The 22,640-nt window shown below is 40.2% G+C and overlaps 3 protein-coding genes across 3 annotated transcripts; 2 read left to right on the top strand and 1 right to left on the bottom strand.

The window, feature by feature from the left end:
• Window positions 1-2,179: 2,179 nt before the first annotated feature.
• LOC145491815 (calumenin-A-like) lies at window positions 2,180-4,864 on the top strand. Its single transcript, XM_081471090.1, has 3 exons — window positions 2,180-2,810; window positions 3,261-3,436; window positions 3,824-4,864. The coding sequence occupies exons 1-3, from the start codon at window positions 2,367-2,369 to the stop codon at window positions 4,146-4,148; spliced, it is 945 nt and encodes a 314-aa protein (XP_081327216.1). The 5' UTR covers window positions 2,180-2,366; the 3' UTR covers window positions 4,149-4,864.
• Window positions 4,865-5,008: 144 nt separating this feature from the next.
• LOC145491808 (uncharacterized) lies at window positions 5,009-17,649 on the bottom strand. The gene is made up of 14 exons (XM_081471080.1): window positions 17,367-17,649; window positions 16,838-17,047; window positions 15,134-15,317; window positions 11,251-13,943; window positions 10,688-10,916; window positions 9,410-9,513; window positions 8,438-8,687; window positions 8,131-8,222; window positions 7,366-7,567; window positions 7,117-7,163; window positions 6,750-6,818; window positions 6,414-6,490; window positions 5,841-5,919; window positions 5,009-5,450 (listed from the first exon to the last, which is right to left on the bottom strand). The coding sequence occupies exons 1-14, from the start codon at window positions 17,373-17,375 to the stop codon at window positions 5,163-5,165; spliced, it is 4,533 nt and encodes a 1,510-aa protein (XP_081327206.1). The 5' UTR covers window positions 17,376-17,649; the 3' UTR covers window positions 5,009-5,162.
• An 83-nt stretch (window positions 17,650-17,732) lies between these two features.
• Window positions 17,733-21,134, top strand: LOC145491801 (uncharacterized). The gene is made up of 4 exons (XM_081471069.1): window positions 17,733-18,145; window positions 18,571-18,925; window positions 19,552-19,632; window positions 20,168-21,134. Exons 1-4 carry the CDS (start codon window positions 17,739-17,741, stop codon window positions 20,858-20,860), a joined length of 1,536 nt encoding a protein of 511 aa, XP_081327195.1. The 5' UTR covers window positions 17,733-17,738; the 3' UTR covers window positions 20,861-21,134.
• Window positions 21,135-22,640: the final 1,506 nt, after the last annotated feature.

The following is a 22,640-nucleotide window of genomic DNA, read 5'->3' as shown; positions in this document are numbered from 1 at the left end:
TGACCAGTTCCAGGCTCCTCTCACGTTGTGAGAATGACGAAAAGGCGGTGCGCCAGCAATGAGAGGATCGAGAAGGGCGGTTATCGGCTGTAATCGTGTTTTCTCGTCGTTCACGCCTTACCTTCCTATTCCACAACAGTTTGGTAGGGCCAGGGTGAAGCTACCTGGTGAGGGGTCAACCACCCTGCAAACGGGTCTCCTTGTGGGGCATAAAGTGAAGAAAAAAACCTGGAAAAGCTGGGCGCGTTCTCGCATTCGTCTTATAGTGCTATTACCTCGCCCTGCAGCCCACTCAGGGAAGCTTGTTCACGGGCTAGAGCGACCTGTAAAGCATATACTCTAAACCACGCAAACCAAAGCAAAACGAATTGATCAACTGTCACTTTAGCATAAGCGTCCCCTCGACCACTAACCTCCGTTTAATTTAGCAATGATCAATTTATCTCAACATCGCGAACTTACATGTATTTGTGCCTTTCCTGTTCAACACTAACGCTGCCCAAACAGGTGGCAGTTTCGCCTTAAACTGACCCCTTAAATAATTTTCGCGAGACGACCTTTAAAAATTGTATCAAAATCAATTACCATCAAAGAGGCCTTTTACTGAAACACTAGGTGGAGATAAAAATGGGTCGGGAGATTATCATACCATTACTTAGCTTTGAAAGTTAGACGTTAAACCGTTCGAAGTTTAATTCAAAAGAAGGTGAAACGATAGTTGGCTGACTCGTACAGTTGTCAGAGAAAATCCCCGGTTCCAATTTGCATAAACATTCAAAAATATATAATTCCTTCATGAAATGAACTGGTGAAATAATTTTTTTCTTTGTCTTGTTTAAACCATCATACTCTAGGTAAAGGCCCGTTAATTTGAACTTGAAAAGCTATTGAAGTATTGAAATAATAAGAAACACGATGGCCACGCTCTGCAAAACTTTTTCGAGACTAACTACGCTGTATACATGTCATTAAAATGTCTGAAGTGATCAACAACTGGTTTCTCCATGCAATATCAATAGAGCATCAAGCCGACAAGTGATAAGAATATACAAACTTATCAACCCGGGGAAATTGCCTTCAGGTACCAGGCGCGGATTTAGGATAAATGGTGACCGATTTCCGCCGGAAACGACGAGCGCTGAAGGTGCAAACTAGAGGGATCTAAGGCCATGCTTCCCCATGAAATGTTCTGGATTTGCTGTAACTCTCTTAAGTCCCCTTTCCTGGGTTTCTGAGTCATTCTGAAAAATCTGACCGATTTCCTTAAAACGGTGGAAACTGGTTTAAATCCGCGCCTGGGTACGAACGAATTCGCAGAACTAATTTCCAGATAAATATATGTCAGTTGGTAAGGAGAATTTTGAATACTTTCAGCTTGAAGACATAAATTAGCGAGCAAAAACCGAGGAAATTTGTTTTACATGTTGTAGTGTTCTTTAGCAGCTGTGTTGACAGAGATCATGAAAAGATGTTTTTACGAGACAAATACATGTAATGAGATAAGATTTTTTCGAACTGTTCTGATAAAAACGCAAAAGAAAGTAAGACAGAATTGGATATAATACCTTACAGCTTGCAAATGAATCGTATGAATTATTCTGGCTGCCCAGTGGGACGAAAAGTTATGTTCGTCCGTGTGGGAGCGGAAGCTCGACTTCGCGCTGAGTACAGTGCTAGGGAAAGCGGCAACGACATACTGTAATTCCATGGGTTAACTGAATAAATCTAAATTTACGAAGGCAAAAACTACAGAAAAAACTATTTCCTTGAAAAAAAGTAATGATACAAGTCTTAAACGCTGAGCGAGCCACTTTGTTGCTTTTCAGTTTTGCGTAATGGTGGAAAGCCGAAATAACCGTCGTAATTGTAACGGTAGAAGTCGCAATATGGAGAAAAAGCTTTTTTTTTTGTTAAAACAATGGAGTCATTTACGTAAAATAAATAAAAGGTAAGTAATAAAAATACAGTGAAACACAGACTTCTATTGAACGAAAACGATGAATTCTTACCACAGATCATGACCCAGTTACGATTTGCAATTTTTCAGTGAAGAGTTGACACGTCAGTCGTTCAATACTTAGTAATTAATGATGTGTCTAAGCTGTGAATCTAACAGTCATGATTAAAATGCGTAATGCTTTGATTGCTCAGCTGTGATAAACTGGACTCATGGCAGAAATTGATTGGTTTTATCACAGCTGCCCAATAGCATTTTACCTCGTAAATTTAAACACTGCGATTGAGAAAGCTCTTAAAGATTTCTCCAAGCTTTCTTGAGAGTATTCAAGAGTTTGTAGCTCTCTGCGACGTTTGTTACAATCTTCAATCTAAGACCGTTAAATTCACCTGTTACTTTTTAATGAACAATGCATGCTTTTAATATCGTTTTCTTGTGCGTTCTAGCATTTTCAGCGCTATTAATATACAGTGTTTTCGCCGAAGTTGAACCTCACAAAGACAATTTTCATAAACACGAACACTTTGGTGAAAATCAGGAACATGACGTGCGGTACGACCACGAAGCCTTTCTTGGTCCTGAAGCCGAGGAATTTGAGCACCTGACGCCAGAAGAATCCAAGAAAAGACTGCGAGTTATTGTGACTAAATTGATCGACACCAACAGAGACGGGCTTGTTTCTTATGAGGAGCTGTCCGTGTGGATTGAGAAACAGAGGAAGGCGTTCATGTACGAAGACGTGGATAAAAGAATCAAGGATGAAGACAAAGATGGCGACAGGGAAATTACTTGGGAAGAATATAAAAAAGGACGCTTTGGAGAATGGGATAATATAGAACTCCCAAAAGACCATGTAAGTTTGGAAACATTTGTTCAACACCTAACTCTCTTTATCTATGTCTGAATTCTGTTAAAAATGTTATTTTAATTTCCGCTGACGTAGTCTGATAAACGCTGAATAGATCTAACTGAAGTAATAGTACTCCTAAGTTTTCTTTAAAAAGTCACTTTTTAATCAATTTCACTTGTCGTTCGCTAATTAAAAAAATTGAAATTGAATACCCCTGTGCTGCGAAAAAAAGAAACTTGGAGTACGTCGACGTGAAAGAGAATCCCTTCACGAGACCTGACAATTGAATACACGCGAGAAAACGCGCGTGAACATGACCCCAACTCGTGCCAATAAATCCTGTAAATCTAAAGAAATATCGTGCTAATATAAAGAAAATTCGTCCTTTTTTTCAAAGTCGCAGTTAGACATTGCAATCGCTGATAGCATTTCTTTTAATTCCCAATTCAACAGAATTTGCGCCGTCAAATTCGTAAAGCAGAGTACAAGTTCAACATGGCGGATGCAGACAAAAATGGCAAAATGAACCGGGACGAGTACGTGGACTTTGAACATCCAGAGGAAAACAAACTGATGGAGGAAATTGCGTTAGATGAAGTGATTGAAGACGTGGATCAAAACGGAGACGGGTAAGGCAAATAAGACTGATTGAAATATATTTTCTCCCCACAACATCAATACACTGGTAAATAGACGGGTGAAAAGAATTTAGAAAATATTCAACTGGCACGATCTTGTCTTGATTTACAACCAAATTCTCAGATTTAAGATCTTAAGAAATGCATGAACAAGAGGGGAGAATAACAGTTCGATCTTGGTACTGACAGGATTAAAACATTTTTGAACCTGAGGCTGACTAAATACGTGGTAAGGAGAGGAAAAAAATCCACTCTTGTTAGAGTTTAACCGCTCGACCCTCTGTTGTCCGGCTGAGGCGCTGGAATTGAAAAAGCGAGAAAAGAAGAGAAATTCTCAATTAACTTTCAGTTAACGAGATTATAATGCAAATTACTCAGGGTCATCAGCGTTGCTGAATTTCTTGGCCAGTACCAGGACGAAAACGGCCCACCCGCCTGGGTAGTGCGTCAACGACGAGACTTCCACAAAAAATTCGACAAGAACGGTGATGGCAGAATGGACCGAGAAGAAGCGAGGCAATGGGTTCTACCCGAGAACACTGACTCCCATGACGAAACAGCGCATCTGATTGACGGCACAGATGAGAATGCCGATGGCTTCCTGTCTGTAGATGAGATTCTACTTCACTGGAATCTGTTTGTGGGCAGCCAAGCTACTGATCATGGCCGCACTTTAAGAAAAGTCCGACATACAGAACTCTAGGTTATTGTCTGTAATAGAATATGCTAGAAAGACCAGGTTAGATTAACCGTAAGTCCCGATAAGTCATATTTATATTAAGCCTGGTAAACACCGTCATTCTTTCCGGTAAAAAATCCCAACGTGGTTCTTTTCAGTCTCTTCCGTGTATTTCAACTTTTCCTTTAAAACAAATACGCCGTGAATTTTCTGGCCATTGGCCACATGGAAATAAGCGTTCACTGAAATGCTTCTTTTGAAGTTTTTTTTCTTTTTACCCCGCTTGCCAGTGAATCATTTTGTAGTATAGCTTTTTCATTTGGGATAACTGTCTTCTAGTTTTGATCTTGGGCTGGTTTAGTTACGTAAACTGCGATACAGGAATATTTTTTACAATCGTCATTTTAGTACTGCATAAAAATTGTAACATCTTCGTTCCACGTAGTGATTTTTAAGAAATAAAGTGTCTTGAGTTTAAATTGTCCTCGTGAAGGGAGATACATGTGGCACATTTTTGCGTCGATCGTTTTTTCTCTTTGTTCTGCAAACTGACATCAAGGTTACCATTACAACGGCGGTTGAATCGACGACCTTAACCACTCGGTCGGTTTTTCGGAGAAAGTCTGGGAAAAAAAAATGCAGCGATTTCCAGTCACTCCATCAATTCTCAGAGCCGTGCAAGCATCTATCTCAGTGGACAACTGACTGAGCCAGCGGTTTGTATGATAAGCGGTGCCATGTTGACATGACAATGTAGGAAATGAACGATTGTTCAAACTGTTTTCTAATTGGAGTTAGAAACACCTCGGGGACTCCGAAAATTTGCCGACACTTTTCGAAACAACATCGAAACAACGGGAGAGAGATAAAAAGCAAAACTGTCAATCACACTTTTATTGTTTCTATTTTCTATCATGAATTGAATTTGAAAGAGTTCGAAGTATCAACAACACATAACGTTTTGTTTATAAATAACCAGTTTGCATAGCAACTGTAATGAAGGTAAACAAACACATTCCATAAAGAACCCCAAGTTTTTTATCCATGATCCTCAATCTGAGACATGAACAGCTGTCGGACCCTATGTCGCTTGTGCATGGCAATATCGTCAAACCGCTGAGCATAAATTCTGTAGATCTCGTTTCGCCTCTCTCTGGTGTCATTGATTGACAGCCTTGGCTCCTCCCCTACGGGCTTTCGGTTGCAAGACGGTGTCAAGCCGGCCAGCACCTTCACTTTTCCCGCCTTTTGCGCGGTTCGCGCTTTTTCCGAAGCCTCGTTCGGAGTCTTGCCGCCAATTACTGGAAGTTTTGAGCCGGGAGCAGACTGTAAAAGAGTAGAAAGACGAAATGATAAACAAGTGTTTAATGTTTGGCTTATCGATTTCTCCACATGCTCTTCATTATGAAGACTGGCCCTGCCCTCACTCAGCTAACACTGGACATATTTTCTGTTATGCTAATGACTACCTGTATAAGCAGAATAATAATTTCGAGCAGTTTTTGATACCTATATTACTCGTAACTGCATAAAGGAGTGAAAGCCTTTCACCAACAAAGATAAATTTAAAAATTTGGAATGAAGCCAATCTCAAAACTCACATCAAAGAAGTATACCATTACCTCTACACCTCGTTCAACGCTAAAATATGCTTTATATTGTGTTAATCACTGTTCTTGGCGGGAACAGAGGATGACATGATGATCGGAGTTTTACCTGAGCCCGCAGTAACTGAGCATGCCAGTAATTCGATCTTGTCGCATGACCAGCGAACTCTTTATTGATTCCTTCCAATCTGTGAAGAAGTTTCATAATCACTAATTTAATTATAATTCCAAGAGCTACTCTCACAAACAGATCAGGGTATTTTATGACTTCACGTCACAGAGCGAAACGCGCCAAATTTACTGGTGAAATTTTCCCCCGTACCTTTAATCCTAACCTGCAATCAGGTGTTCTTTTTTCACAGCAGGGGGAAGAAAAAAAAGAAGCTGATCACAGGTACATTAATCCGAGCTCGCACCCCTTTTCCTCTTACATGCTGTTCGCGTTCGGTTCTGGACGTCGCAGACATTTTTTCTCGCGACGCTAAGAGCGGTTTTCGCAGTTCGACCTTCGCCTTGTGGGCAATTCTAGGATTAAGGTGTTTTTTCACGTAATCAAATAGGGTGATTATTATATATCAATAACGTTCCCAAGGTTTTCTGGCTGTCAAAAGTAAGATCCTCTACAGTTAGCCCCTGTAGTGTGTTCATTTTTCGAAAAAAACGTCTGTAGCAATTAACTTACTCTCTTGCAAGAGCCATCTTTAACTCATTCTCACTGCTACCCGCTCTTGTTGACATCCATGGTGTCTCCATTACGATCTGCGTACAACAAAACGACTCGTCTTTTGAGATCACAAGCACTTTATATGAATAAATATGCTATGTTTATCAATCAAAGTCATTTCCCAGCAACAGTCTTACGAAAGTCACAATTCAGCTGTTTGTAAGTAACTCTCCGGGATCTTGTTCACGCCATTCCCTGATACATGGCATCGTTCTTCATTCTTACAGCAATATAGATGCTACGATACACAAATATATGAAACAACTAAATACTGGCTACCAATACAACACTGACCTGTTTGGATGGGGTGAGCTGGGGCGAGAGAGAAGCTAGTTTGACAGACCGTCCGCCTGAAGATCGAGACTGCAATGAAACAACAAGGTTAGGTGCTCCATGACTCAAACTTATATTTCCTGGGACATTCGCCAATACAAGCTACGATAGCTACGGGAATTGAAGGAATAAAAGCATCTCACTAGCACAAGTAAAACATCGAGGTTAAGGCATGCCCGATTTTGTATTAAACAAAAGCTTTCCTGCCGATCGCTGTAAGAGCTGGATAAATGAGGGTGAATTTCACGCTAACTATATGTTGTGGGTGAAAACCAGGCACTGGAACAGTCTTGTCTAAATTAGTAAATAACTAAAACATTTTCAGTACCTCACGTAGGGAAGAACGTGTCCGTGTATTTCCTTTCCCGATGTAATCTACAAAAAGAGATAAGTCGGGTTATTTTTTCTGTGGATTTGCCCAAATATGTCTTATATTATTCTGGTAAACCATTTTTAAAAAAGCAATGGTCAAACGACCCATCCAGTAACTGGTCAAACCACAGAGATGTACTGTGCGGCGACTGCTTTTAAATGGTTTAAATTTTGTTTGTTGCATGGAGAATTACTAACAACTTACCTAGCATCGATGAGACTACGACCAGAGTGGACCTCAGTAAGATCTGGTTTCCTTCAGTCTTGTTAAACAACAGTGACTGTCCTACTTCATAGAAACCCAGTGAGGCGAGAAAGCGTTGTAGTTCAGAACAGTACCACAGAGAACGAAGTACAAAGTCATTGGTCTTCATGATCCGCTCCGGATAACGGCTACTGAGGCTTAACTGAAACGGTATACCATTGTCGTTAATAAGTATAATGTGAACCACAAGGAGCTGGAATGGCGTATTTGCGCCACGTGGTCGGTTCATTGAACGGTGGGCTACCCGCGGGGAGGGGATTACTCCCTGTAATAGCCTATACGGGGAAGCTCCATCAGAAAAGGGTTACCTTTTTCAGGCTTTGGGTATAAAAAAGGCCCCATATATTAGTGCCCCCGGTGGGGCTTGTCGTCAGTGCACTGGACTCCTAGGACATGGTCTGTTTGTGTTCTTGGGAAAAACATTTTCTCCTCAAATTGTCACAATCCAACCAATTCATAGAAGGTACAAGGAATTGTTGCAGTTGTATAGAGCGGCCAAGAAAACTTCTCACAGCAACCTGCGAATACTCTATCGTGAAGTTAGGCACGCACCTTCACGAAACAGTTAACTGTAGCCAGTGTACATATTCCTTCCCATCAAAAGAGTATTTTCCCTGTTTTTTTTTTTTTTAAGGGAGTAGGCGGGATGTACTCAGGCTACTTCACTGCCCTACAACATACAAAGTACAAACCAAATAAACTTACAAATTCTTTGAGTTTCTCCATGGTGTTTTTCTTCAAGGTGTTTGTTATCCTCGCTAAGGTGTAACCTCCGCTCGAAGACACCTTTAGAATATCTGGAAGATGAATCACAATGATCGAATCAACACGAGCATATCACATTCAAATTTGACATGACGTTGATGTTTTTTTGTGTGACATTGTTGACTGAGTGGGTAGTGGTAGTCGTAGCCCTTACAGGGATAGTAACGCACACAACGCTTCTCTAGTTCAAGGTTTAAAGAAGTGTGAACACCATCCCAGGAAAAAAATAATCCCAGTTTAACTTTACCACAAATAGCTTGTAGAACTTGTGACGTCATGGCCAGAGTCCCGTCAGGGTCCCAATGGGGAAACACAACAAATGGATCTTTGTCATGCGCGCCATCTTTTTGGAAGTCGAATCCTAGGAACGCCATGAACTCTTTGACATAAGAGGCCTCTAAGACACAGGAGCTGAGCTGTGCACACATGGTAAAGTCCTCCGTCAAAAGGAGCTCAGGATGCTGATACGATAACAGCATTTGATGCGCCAACTGTACCTAGTTTGATTTGTTTAGAAAACGAGTGCACAGTCAGAACAGTGCAAAAAGTAGATTATCACGGGAGGATGCAAAGTCGTTTTAAGCATACAATGTTTATGTATTGAAAGATAGGTAAATGAGAGTGCCACAACTCTTAAAATCTTTCAAGTATTACCATGATGTAGGATGTATTTGTAGTTCTTTTGTAAAAAAAAAACCGTGATGGCTTCTTGATTTGAAGCAACTTCTTTATTCCTATTCGATTTTATGAAACGATATCATCAACCAGCTGTTATGATGGTGTTTTGTCAATCGAAGAGGAATGTCTCTAATGCTGCAGACCAATCAGGGATGTCGATAAGACGCATGACAGTCACACATGTGAATGTCATCGAATTTTTCGACCTTCAGAGTCAGTGTTGTTACGCTCAGGCTCTCTTCAGGCCTTCAGTTAGTCCGGGTGCAGAGCAAAAACGCCTGGAAAAGGCTATGCTACGTAACTGGCTGCCGAACAAAAACAGGGCGCGAGTTGAAGCGCTGCGACACGCGCGGCTTGTCTACTTCTCGCACGTATTCTCGCTCTTGCGCAACGTCCCAACTCGCTGAAACCTGCTACGCAGCCTATTACTAAACGAGGGTGGTTCAGTCTACAAGTACTCATACACTCGCGCTCATAGTCTCACAGTACACTCATGTTACAGCAAGGAAATAATAAATGTGAAATTAACTGCGCTGCTTACCACATCCTTGAGAGCTGGCAGCACATGAGACAGAGCACTGTGTTGCTGCAGGAGCTGTGTAAGCAATTCCTGGAATCTCCTCATTTTAACCATAACTGAAGGAACTGTAGACGTGAAAGAAATTCTGGTGTTTAAGGCATATAGAAGCAGAAATAACCTCGACCGAATGCAAAATACTTTGAAATAAGCTTGACACACTCTTAAAATTGGACGATGCCTCATTTTGTTGTGCAAACTTTCAATCTCGCATTTCCAATCGCTATCTAATTTTTCTTGTCCTGGTTTTCACCCTCGAGCTCAAGGTATCCGAGAATGACAAGGCCCGCTTGTGAGGGTAATATCGTTGTAGATGACGGAGAACTGGAATGACGCCCGATTTACGTTTGAAGCGCCGGTGCCCAAGGTGAGCCATCCTTCCACCTTGCTCAGTGTCCTTCACTGTGCTCTTTTATAAAATAACTGAGCTACTACGCGCGCTCTCATTGGCCGATAGGTGTGTTTAGATGAGAGTACGTAAACACTGTCGTGACGTTTTAGATTCGCGCGTATTTTTGAGGATCATTTTATAAAAGCAATAGAGTACTTTTTCCGTGTTTACATAGCCTCATCTAAACACGAGGGGATTGGGAGAATTCTTGAACGTTTGCAAACTCTCGACTACGTCTCGGGTTTGCAATAACTGTCTCGAATTCTCCCAACCCACCGCGACAGTCTGTGTGTTGCTCGTCGAATTTAGAAACAAAAGTTGCTTCCCTTCGAAAATAAAATCCTGGAAATTTGATTGGCACAGTGGTCTTATAGTTAGTGCGTTTCACTCCTCTAGTGGTGTGGGATCGAGGCAGAGTCATGGTGTTTTGTTCATGAGATAGATCTGGGAAAGGTACCTAATTCTCAAATATGTGCAGAGAGGGAGGGTTGGGCTTAAACCTTCGACAAATAGTAGTAGAAGAAGAAGTAGAAATACTCTCAGTAACCAAGGGCCCGTTTCTCGAAGGTCCCGAAAAGTTTTTACACCCGAAAAGCCGTAGCAAAATCTCATACCTTATGGCTACAGAGCTGTTTCATGCACATATTCTTAATGTGACCAGAGGTTCTCTTCATACAAGAAGTTTCAGGCGTATACATCTCTCTGTCTTTAAATACCAATTAACTAAAAATGCCTTTGCGGGCCCAAAAACTTTCCAGGGCTTTCGAGAAACGAGCCCCTGGTGTCTCTTGTACCCGACTGTTGAAACATCTACCTATGAAAAGGTATTCCTTGTTAGTTTTTAGATTTACCTTTGCTGTCCAGTGTTTCTGCCGTGACAAGAGGAAACCTCTCGGGTGAAGAACTTTTCACCACTCGATCCAGTACCCCATCAAACAGCTGATGTCTCAAATTCATTAAATTGACTGGAGTGTCAAATCCAACATGGACAAATGACGCCCAGGAGTATGGAGATGACATGTGCTCTACACTTCTCACTTGGGTCCAGGCCTCCTTCAAAGATTTGCTGATAGTTTTACCCTGAGGACAAAGTTTGGGAAGAAGTTAAAACTTCTAGCCAGAGTTATCCTTCAAACTTACATACTTTGCAATCAACAGTTACTGTAGCAAATTAACCACTAGGGAACCACAATAACTGTATTTACGCACACCCATCTAAACCCATCATGTTATATTACCTTATCTAGGCATAACCCTAACCTAAACTATATCAAGAATTAATCTGGAAATGAAAAAAATAAAAAACTACCAGTATATTTCCTAAATGTACATGTAATTGGTGGTTTGCGAAATAAAAAGTCTAACGTGTAACTGCTTCTATCTCTACATTTATTATTTCATGTTTAAAACATACCATTTCCAAACCAGAGTAAAACTGGTAAAACAGGTTTAAGAGTGAGGCCTGAGGGGCAGACCATAATGGCATCACCACAGACTGTATGCCTGCTGCCAGGAGAGCTGTCGCAAAATGGAGGCTTGCATGCTTTAACTGGCAATACTGATGGCTGCATCCACAACATGCATTCAGCACAACAACCTTGGCTGACAGTTTTAACAGAGCAATGTCTGACAGTGTAACCAAGAATGACTCTTCTGATGGAGGGTTGTCATGGTGAAGGGCATCAGGAGACAGAGCAATGCACGCATCTGGCCAGCTTCCATATGTCACTAAGTGAACGACAGATGCTTCAGGCAACATCTTCAAGAAGTGTTCCTTGGTTGCTTGGCAACCACTAATTGGATCCACCCCTAACAGTGAAGCAATTGTGTTCACCTCTTCTTCTGCCAGATCTGATTGTTTCTTGGGACTCCAGATTTTTCCGTTTAAATCTACACTTGCAATCTCTGGATTTCCTTGCACAAGGATCTTTGGAGAATCTGGCACTTGGTTTCCATCATGGGACGACTGAGTAGTGGCTTTGGTTTCCTGTGACATTGCTCTAATGCAAGGTAGAATGCGGACATTGAATTCTTCATGCAAGTACTTTCCTTCTTGGTCTTGCAAACAAGGAAAAGGAACTGAATTGACTTCCAGATCTGGAATAATCACAAGTTCATAGACACCACCTCCAAGCTCAGTCTTCAGCTCATTGTAAACAGGACTCAAAAGCAAATGATGCAACTTTTGAAGAGGTGTTAGTTTAGAAGAGTGAAGGAACTCACACAAGTAGCAGGATTTCTTACTCTTCTCTTCATCTGATGACGCACTGAGTTTTCCTGACATGACTGCATCTGGTAGTGCCCGATGGTCACAATTGTAGCTTTCCTTGCAGGTGCTGTGAAGCTCTTCAATGCACAATTTAATTTTGTTTTCAAAGCTGGAATGATCACAGCTCCTATGCCAGTGACATTTCACGATGCCCTTCCCAGGGGATAGCATCCACAAGAGAAAACCAGAAGGAATTGTAGAAAAAAGTAACAATGTTGCTTTTTGAGAGTTAACAATGCTCATGATATCCTTTGCTGAGTATGGTGTGACAAGTGGTTCAGACGAAGGTGAAGAAGTCGACGACTCCACCCTAGCTAGAATAATCTTATGTCTTAAAATGTTAACAAGAATTCTTGACCTACAATGTTCAGCAATTTCTAATGATTCCTCAACTAAATTCATTTCAATTAAGGCCTCTTGCAAGTCCTTGTGACACTGATCCAGTTTTTCAATGAGAGGGTCCTTGTAAATTAAACTCCTTCCATACTTTGACAACAACTTGTCTTCCAAGACTGGAATAGCCTTGTTGAAGTAATGCCGAGAGCTTTCGAAATTTCTCATGGATTTCGTTATCTGTGCAAGAGCAAGACTGTACTCCAACTCTTCTTCTAAATCACTGTACTCCACAGCCAACTTCAAACACATTTCATAGTAATACTGAGAATGGTGAAACTGATGCAGTTCTCTGTAGCATGAGGCAACCAGGCTGATTGCCTTGTACTCAAGTTCTTCCATCTTGTTTACTCTGGCCAAGTGTAGGTGCTGCTCAAAATAGCCAAGAGCTTCAGTGTGATTGCCCATAAGTTTATACAACAATCCAAAATCCCTAAATGCCAAAAGTTCTGAAACTTTATCATTCAAATTCTGTGCAAGCTTCAGATGCTGCTCGTGATTGATAGCCGCCAATTTAAAGCTCCTCATGTTTGCATACACTGTGCCAATATTACCATAGGCATAAGCTGCACCATGGCGATCATCAAACTTCTTACAAAGCTGCAGTTCAATTTTGTGGCATTCCAAAGACTTTTCGTAGTTACCTTGCAAGAGTTCCAGATCACCAAGGTTTGAATATGCTGTAGTTAGGTTCTCCTGCTCAACAAACTTCAACACTTCCATGTACTCCTGTGCATGTTCCAATGCTTTCTTATAGTCCCCCATGAGTTTGTAGGCTGCAGATAAATTCCACACTGCTCTTCTTTCAACATCACTGTTCCAGTATTCCTGGTACTTTTCCCTATCCTCATTACTGTTTTGCAGATCTCTCCCAACGGCTAACAACTTCCCATTGTAAGACACCGCTTGGACGTACTGTGCCAATCTGTGATAGATATTTGCAAGTTTCACATATGACTTGATTTCATATTCTTTGTCCTTGAGATATAAAGCTATGGAAAGACACCTTCTAGAGACTGAAAGGGCCTCGCTGTAATGGTACAGGCAGTAATGACATTCACTCATGATAAGTAGTGCCCACATCACTGTTCTGCCATTCTGTGATGAAAGTCCCTCATTCTCCACACTTTCTCTCTCGTCTTCATATTCATGGTTACCAGTTGCAAGATATATAGATGAAAACCCAGCAACTGGATTGGGAAGTGTCGATTGTAAGTCATCAGCGACATGGCTGTAACTTGCAGCATCCTCGTCTGTCTCCTTGAGAACTGTGTTGCCAAACAGGTTTGTTATGCTTGCATGTGAATACAATAGCTGCTCATTCCAGCCATAATGTGCTTGCAAAGCTGTTGCAATGACACTGATGGAAATCTTGTAATTTCCTGTTTCATGCAACCGTTTTCCAAGTTGAACAAACCTCTCAAATTTATGAAAACCTGCAGTACCTAAAATTGGTCAGGAAAAAAATTCCATTATAATTGTATTATCAGTGACAGCTACATTTTGCATGCCACCATACATTTTATGTCTTGTGTAAATGACATTACAAAAACTGAGTGACTGAGATCATGGAAAATAATGGTTTAACAAGTATTTAGCCAAAAGAAAATCTCCATTGCATCTTGGAAAGCTAAATATATTATAATTTGCCTGTATTATAGTCTGGGTAGTGCATTCACATGGAAGATCAGGGTCAGGTCTACATGTAAATTATGACATCTCTGCAAGTCTCTGTTATCTGTCATCATGCTTGACCTTTTTAATTTTGGCTCATTCATGAATTATGCAAACATCATTTTACCACAGGTGCAAAATACTATATATAAGTTAAGAGCATGTCACGTTATTTCCTTTCACATATTGTTGTTGGCAAGTGTCTCAATCCCAAATAAGAAAAAAACAAATTAACTTTCAAAAAAGATTAATGCATCTGTTCTTATTCCATTGTACTTATTCAATCTTCAGTTAATTGAATTTGAATGGATTTAAACTCGTTATATCAAAGGAAAAGGTAAGTTGAACTGCAAACAATGACAGTAATAACAGGAAAAGATTATCCATAACCAATTTCAAAATTTCCATTACTATCTAATGTACAAAAATTATATCATCACACAGTGTTTAGTGTTACGTGAGTCACACTTATTTCCGTTTCTTAGTTACATGTAATGAATAAAGACCGATTAGAACCACCACGTGGTGGTTCTAAGTTTCACTAAGTTTGGAGTTATAAGCACACAATGGATTGTGTGATGGGGTTAATAGTCTTCCTTTATCGTCTTTTCCTTTGTATTTTGCATCTCTTGGAGTCGAACAGCATGGGTAACTGTGATTTTCATTGTCTTCTTATTTTATTTCCTCCAATTCCTACCGTATTTTAACCCTAGTTTTCAACCTTGCTATTGTAGTTTTTCCCACCACGTGCAATGAAGGTAAATACAATAAAGAAGTGATTGATAAATCATGGCATTGGGGTTTCAATGGCAGTTCTCAGCCAATCACACATTGCATTTGGGCCCCCGACATTTAGTTCTGTCTGATACTACATGAAAAATGTTGTCTTGTATTTTTCCAATTTGACAATAATTATTTTTCTTTCATTTTAATTGACCTGTCCAGGGATCACAGATCTTACCTTGGTCTGAGAGAGTTAGCTCCTCTGTCTCTGACATTTGACATATGCATCCAACAGCTCCAATAATACGTAACAGCAGCTCAGTGGGGTGTGCTGTGTCCAGTTCATAAGCCTTGAGGTACGACTTTAAACATTCCTTGTAGTTTCCAAGGTTTTCAAGTGAGACAGCTCTCAAAAAGTGCCCCTGCATACCAAAAGTATGTGAGTCTAGTTATTTTATCATGATTATTTCTAAACTGGACCTACTTCTGGTAAAAACACAACCAACCTCTAAAAAACAGCACTAATTATAAACTATGTCTTATAATCCAAAACAAGAAGGCAAAAGCCACAATCTATGAGCTAACATTGACTAAGTGAAAAGTAACAATTTCATCTGTTAAAAATAGCAAAAAAGCTGAATTTCCCCAAAGAATTTTAACAAGATCATCTATTCAGTGTAGTCATTAACTTTTGATTCACCTGTTCCCTTGATCTTCACACCTGCAACAAACATGTAACTTTTTGGGTGAATTGTATCAACTCCAGGCAGGTTCACTGGAAACATCAAGGGCCCATCAAACATACTCAACAGGTGTTATGGGTTACAGCCCCTATTGACAGCCCTGTCTATGAGGGTCCCCAATAGGTTTGGCGGGATGCGGGATTTGGCTTTTTTTCGCCGTGATATTTGGGATTTGAGCTGAAAACAGGGGGCGGGAAGCGGGAATTACAATTACGAGCAGGAGCGGGATTTCATGTTTTTATGGGGTTGGGATTTGGGGTTCACAAGGGGAACAGAGCGGGATTCGGGATTTCAATTCTTACGTGACCTCATAAATTGATCAGTGCAAAAGCCACAAGTTGGGCAGAAATGAACCTTTAGTGCATACAGCTGTGTTAGGTTTCAAGTAATGAGTATCAACGACTCTGTACCCTGTCAGGTTTGGTCAAATACATCCATTATCACTTGACTAAGTTAGTATCATGGGACTGTATGAAGTCTTTGAGTCCTATTGTAATCCTCTGACATGAATGCCATCTATCCATTTCCCACATCTTCAACGCTTGCAAATGTAATCTTGACCTCCCCTCCCGCCTCCGGTCCTTTCTAGTTTTTCTAGTCTTTCGACCTTTTCTAGAGGGCTCGTCTTGACCAGGATGGCACATTGGGTGGCAGTGATAGTGATTTACCAAACGAAGTATGAGACATTATAAATTGCATCGCCATATATTACGAAAAGTATGAGCGAGCGGGAATGCCTTCATTCGGAAAGAAAAGTTCTGAGCCCAGATTTCAAGGAAAGTGAAGACACTGAAAGCTTTGAAAGAAACTGTCAGGTGTGTTTATGGGCCATCCCTTGAATATGGTAATGAAAAATCATTTTCTGTCACTGATAAGTAGACAAGAGAAAACAAAACAGTGAACAGTTTACAGAAAGAAACGTTATAATCATTTGTGCTTACTTATCTGCTACCTATTGAATCTCTTTGTGATCTTTTATGCGATATCTATTTTTAAAAAGTTTCTTTGTTAATAATTAAATTAATTACTAATTTAAAACATTAATAATTAATGCAGAAACGTCTTTGAAAAGTAGGCGGGATCAGGATTTCCAGGGAAAAAAGGGCGGGATGGCGGGATTAACATTGAAAAATGGGCAGGAAAGTGGGATTTGCGAACCCTATTGTGGACCCTCTGTCTATTGCATATACCACTTTTACCTTTGGCTTTTGAGGAATAATAGTTATGAGACTTTCTGCATCTTTCTTGGATTCATTGAACATGCCTAACTTGGCATACACTGCTGATCTGCAGCCAAGAACATCTTCATCGTTGGGCGAAAAGGACAAGGCATCTGAGTAGAAACTGATAGCTTGAAGGAACTGGTCATTTTTAAACGCTCTGTCACCCTTGGTGCAAAGCACTTTAAACTGCAAAATAATTATACAAAAACAAATGATTGCATGTAACTACCACATCAAGTTTTAGTATAGTACAGACCATCTAAGTTCAGTAGCAAACTGAATTTAATTGAAAGTATGATGGTTAGACAAAGTTCTACGGAGATCTGTATGCAAATGAACCTATGAGAGATCATATATTTAGACTGCAGAGAAAGAAGATGTAAGACATGAATGATCATCTACACTAAAACCCTTAATTAGTTCAGAAAGTACTTGTAAAACTATGCATGAAATACTAGCCAGCCTTATACTGCAAATTAGGTTAGGTTTACAAAAACTCACTTACCTTTTCCATAATTCTTGAAAATGACTTTTGTTGGAAAGTTACACTATCACGCAATTCAACAAGTCAACTATTTTTGAGACAACAATGAAAGCCATTTGTGGAGAAAAGTTGACGGGAAAAAAAAAACTAGATGAGATTTTTCAACTTATTAAGCTTAAATTCTGATAATTCATTGAACAAAACGCCAACGTTATCGCCGATAATGACACAAACTCGACATAAATTGCCCTGTTTACAAGTAGCACGACCTCTCCGCCATCTTAGTTTGCTTAGCAACCAAACATACTCGGGCCAAGTCTCCCCCTTACAAGCGAAAACAAAAACGCCTTGCAAGTATTAGCCACTTGCCTGCTTGCGACTGCTAAATATTTAATGAGACATTTTCCTTTTGATTTTATATCTTTTCACTTGAAAGAGATTTTCATTCGCTCAAGCTACATTGCATTCTACTTCTGGTGGATTTCAAAAATCTTTCTCAAAACTACCCAAAGACTTCCCGTCAACGGAACTCGAACAATGACAACTAAACGGATTGCAGCAACCATCCTTGTTTTGTCTCTTGATTTCTTTTACTTTCTCAAAAGCGAGCACGTAACGACAGATGGCGACTTGGATGACTTCCAAAAATGGTTTCAAGATCATGGTGGAAGATGCCGTTGCAGATTCATGAAAAACAAAGACCAAAAGTTGACCGCTGTGGCTGATCGAGAGATTGTAGACAAAGAATCAGTATTGATGGTTCCTCAATCCCTACATGTTAACTCTGCCACTGTTGAAAGGTACTTTAACACAATTCCTTGAGATCATAGATTGCTACTTTTATACAAAATTACTTTTCTCCTTTTTCCGATTCACCCAAAAGTGGATCACAACAAGCCCTATATATAGACGTTAGTTTGTGGTGAACCTGCAAACTTGCCATAACTAGAACTTTCTTGTACTGATAGTCACTGATCATGTGTGACGGCATATCTTTGACATGGTTGCTTAACAAGTACCACAGGCACAGGTACAATGGATGACCAGGTAGCACCATCCACCAATGTGTGTCCAGTCAGAAAAAGAAAGAGAAAAAAATATGCTACAAAATGCCAGCTTTGCTGAAACAAAAGTTTATCAGTTGACCACAAATATATACCCTGCAAATTATTTAACTGATTTCAAATTAGTACTACATTCACAAACTTTTGTTTTCTAATTTCAGGTCAATGATAGGGCCAACCCTTGAGCAGTTATTGCTTGCGGAACATCAAATTCTTAACCGTCCAGATTACATGGAGCGACGTGTGATGCACTTGATGCAGGTGGCTGTATTTGTTCTCTATTCCATTCACACTAGAGATGAACAGTGGCTTCCTTACTTCAAGATTCTTTCAAAACATGAATGTGATGCACTGTGGATGTGGAGTGAAGGAGAGCTGAAGGAGCTTCAAGATGACAAATTGGTTAAAAAAGCTGTTAAGTGGAAAGACATGGTTTCCATGCTCGCAGCTAATCTCACACCAAAGCTGAATAGCTTTGGCATGTTTGCTGGAAAAGATCTTGATCCTGACACTTTGGTAAGATTTCAATAAGAGCTTTATTGCAATTAATTCATCACAATTAAGTTCTAGCAGTAAGGACACCTCCCTAGCGCTAAGATTGGCTAGTGTTTCTTGTACATGTAGTAAAAACATCCCTTGCCAAGAGTGAGGAACTCAAACTTGCACTTGTTGAGATTTACTTTGTTTTTGTGGTTGATAACATCAGGAAGAGGGGTTAAGTTTCAAAGAGGGCTTAAAATTATACTTTAACTTGTCATAGAGGGTCTAGATGGGGTGAGATAGCTTAGGATTGCAATGAAGATTTGAACTGCCTGCTGAGAATTCAGAAATGACAGCATGACCACTTTGTTTGCTGATAGCTAAGACCTGAGATGTGCAAAATTTACTAATAACCGAGAAAGGGGCTGAAATTTAAACTGATAGCTGAGAAATTGCCAAAAAATTAATTCATATCTGAATAATAGTAAGCTTAGGGTCAGCAATAATAGGTGGTTTACTTTGAGTCTTTGTCAGCAAGGTGTCGTATTTTCAGTAGAAGAGTAGTCTTGTGTAGTAAATGAATTTTGTAAAGAAAAACTTAACTCTGCATACATATAGCCAAAGACATATTAATCTCTAGGGAACTTTCTGTGATGTTTCAGGTAAAAGCAGTTTGTGCAGTCCAGTCAAACAGTTTTAATGTGACAAGTAACACAGGACGCCCAGTCAGGACTTTGGTACCTGTAAGTTGTGCCCTCTTTTGGCACCTTGTAGCTTTTATAGGTACATTTGACTTACTTGATAAGAATTACCTCTTACCCTGATGTGCAACTGTGAAGCCAAGCAATCAACGCTTATGATTTTGTTGCAAACCATTTCAGCGCTTGCTCTGGACCTTTTGTTTGAAGACTGTACAAGGTCAAAAAAAGTTATGACTGTTTTGAAGTCTACATGCCCTGACACTACTAAATTTGTCTAGTAAAGTTGTCTGAGAGAATGTAGCATGAGGTACTTGCTAAACCATTATGGACGAGGCTTATGGTCCATGGCTTGTAGGTCCATGTAGTTAACGATAAGCTTGCACATAGACACTCCTGCATGTATTGGTACACAGGCTAATTGACCATAAGACATCAAATTTTCCTGTAGCTAAACTTAGCAGAATTAACCCCCATTACCAATGGACACTTTGTGTTCGTTATAAGATTCTCGAAACGTTTAACGTTAGTCTTCAAAACCCTCGCGTTTAAATAAGATACGATCGTGTTGGCTTTACAGGGCTTAAACATGTTCACATATCGGCCCAATGCTGGGGGAACATGGTGGACGAAGGGTGGTGCGTTACGATATAGACATGTCAACGCCACGGTGCAAGAAGGTGATGCTATCTTCATTGATGTTAACCCGATGGGTGACAGCATCCAAACACTTTTGGAATATGGCGTGTTCGTTCCCGAAGGAAGCAAATTCTTTAGTCCTTTACCAGAACAAAACAGTCGAATGCGAAGAAGATTTGTGGAAATGTTGAAACTCAAGAAGAGGGTAAAATACAGCGAGAAGTTTACTTTCAAAGCAGCTGGTCTTCCAAATTTCAGAGTTCAAGCGCTTTCGGACAAACAGGTAGACGACCTGGTGCGAGAAGGAAGCAATCCAAGCAAATTGTCCGAGCTAAAGAAAATATTCAATAGCCCTTCGCTTCATGTGGAAAGCAACTCGTTGTACTCTTGCAAAGACGAAGTAGTCGCGTTAAATTTGTTGTCGTTACATCTGCGCGATGAGATGTCTGGTAGAACTACAGGAATGCCACAAGATGAAGACATCTTGACAAAGGACATTCCTGCAAGACTGCGCACTGCTGTGGAGTTTAGACTGAAGTTTAAGAAACTTGTTACGAATTATCTTGATATTACTAGTGCCAGGGCGATAGAGACGAAAAGAGAATGTCTGTCTAGGAAAAGAGACGAACTGTAAGATTGTTTTTACTGTGCAAAGGGGATATTCGAAAAAAAAAGAACTTGATAAAACGAGGTACAGAATAACCTCGCAGTGTTCCAACATTTAAATTCAACGGAACTTCACGTGTGTCTGAATTCTCTTTCTTTCTTTCTTTGTGAAGTGAAAACTAGGTCTGGCATCCTCAGTGTTGGTTGCATGAATATGCATAGGATCAGAAAAAGAGAATATCTCATAGCTATTTATATAGAGGGCGAATTCTAGTATTTGAATAAATATATTTAAAAAGTTATTATAAGTGTTCCAACCTTGCAATTTGCCACTTTTTACCATTTCCCACGCGCCGGTGACGCTCGCGAAGCTTTAATAGTTTTGTATTACCTTCCTTATGTTGTAGGAATGAATACATGGAATATCTAACATCATCCTTAACCTGTAAAGTCCAGGTAGAGAATAAAGAAAGCACTTAGCAGGCAGGTTTTCAGCAATCTATACTACCCAGACGAGTCCCAATAGAGATTTCGGGAGACAAACGAATACAAAATATCAGAACTGGAGAGAAAACAGCCTTTATTCCTACTTCGCTATGCCAGCCTCGACGTGCATTTGACAGTATTTGAAGTATCAAGACTTGCATCTTAGTCGAGATATATTGAATAACAGGTTAAGACTCATCTAGCGAGTGGAAAATGCTATCAGTGATGAAATTACATCCTCTTTAAATTACGAGTTATTACTTTCGTTCTAGTTTTGCTTGTGATAATCACAAGGAGTTTATGGTAGTTTATGTACGGAATTAGTCGCCAATGACCTGTCGACCAAGCTAGAGACCTTATTTTAGGCATTTCATACGTTCTGCATGTTTTGCACTCATCGAGTCCCTCTTGACTGCTGATAAGAAGCCATAATTTTACTGGCAGCTGCCATCTTATTTGACGTTTCTGTAACAGTTGATCCCCAACCGTATATGCTACCGAAGTTTACTTATTTTTTGATAAAGGGGGGTCTTTAAAAACAATCATTTCAATTTCGATCGGTCCATCAGTTTCGGCCGACAGACCTCCAGGATTTACTGGGACAAGTTTGATTTGTAGTTCCGTGTTACTGTAATCCGGGGGTACGTCATCCAATTCTTCTTCATCGCTAATAAAACCAGACGATTCATCTGCTCCCCTGCTGCTTCCGCGTCGGTTTGCACTGAAAATCTTGTCTATGCTACTTTGGAATCGCTTCAGTTTCCGGTCAGGGTCACGTGAGAGTCTAAGGTGGACGAGAACCCGTTCCAGACCTCGTCTAACTGCTCGTCGAATCCTTGAGGGAAGTTTCCGAATCCTGTTGAACAAATCATTCAAGCGGAGGGTTATGAGAATGCACGCGAACTTTGATTAAATCCGCAGCTAACTCCTCGGATATTTCTCTTTTAGGGCCCGGCGGGAAATTTTCTGATTGCCAATCTATCTTCTAAATGTAATCTTAAGAGATGATACAGCTAACTAGATCACAAAATATAGCGCACTGTTTTAAGAAAATATAAAAGGAGGCAAGTGCAATGGGATGCTGCATCATATGCTTGAAAGGCTTGAAACCTTCCCTAAAGTGCGATAGATCTCTGGTCACAGCTACGTTGAGACTTGAGTTTAATCGGCCATTCACCCCATACTCCCGAACACTGATTGTGTTTCATTTGGCCAGCAAGAAGAATTAAAATTGAAATAATATTAAAAGTTCCACTTACTGTTTTCCTATGATGAGCAGATTCCGGCGCAATCTGGGAAGGGCAACGTCCATTTTGATCAGA

This window comes from Orbicella franksi, chromosome 1, assembly GCF_964199315.1.
Source record: "Orbicella franksi chromosome 1, jaOrbFran1.1, whole genome shotgun sequence".
In the NCBI taxonomy this organism is placed as follows: Eukaryota; Metazoa; Cnidaria; class Anthozoa; order Scleractinia; family Merulinidae; genus Orbicella; species Orbicella franksi.
This window is presented reverse-complemented; position numbering and strand designations above follow the sequence as displayed.

Coding starts and splice junctions, on each gene's coding strand:
- LOC145491815 (XM_081471090.1), top strand. CDS start 2,367: ATGCATGCTTTTAATATCGTTTTCTTGTGCGTTCTAGCATTTTCAGCG. Junction 2,811..3,260: donor TAGAACTCCCAAAAGACCAT/GTAAGTTTGGAA, acceptor CCAATTCAACAG/AATTTGCGCCGTCAAATTCG. Junction 3,437..3,823: donor GTGGATCAAAACGGAGACGG/GTAAGGCAAATA, acceptor CAAATTACTCAG/GGTCATCAGCGTTGCTGAAT.
- LOC145491808 (XM_081471080.1), bottom strand. Junction 8,688..9,409: donor TGCCAGCTCTCAAGGATGTG/GTAAGCAGCGCA, acceptor AAATCAAACTAG/GTACAGTTGGCGCATCAAAT. Junction 6,491..6,749: donor AGCTCACCCCATCCAAACAG/GTCAGTGTTGTA, acceptor TGTTGTACGCAG/ATCGTAATGGAGACACCATG.
- LOC145491801 (XM_081471069.1), top strand. CDS start 17,739: ATGAGACATTTTCCTTTTGATTTTATATCTTTTCACTTGAAAGAGATT. Junction 18,926..19,551: donor ATCTTGATCCTGACACTTTG/GTAAGATTTCAA, acceptor GTGATGTTTCAG/GTAAAAGCAGTTTGTGCAGT. Junction 19,633..20,167: donor CAGTCAGGACTTTGGTACCT/GTAAGTTGTGCC, acceptor TTGGCTTTACAG/GGCTTAAACATGTTCACATA.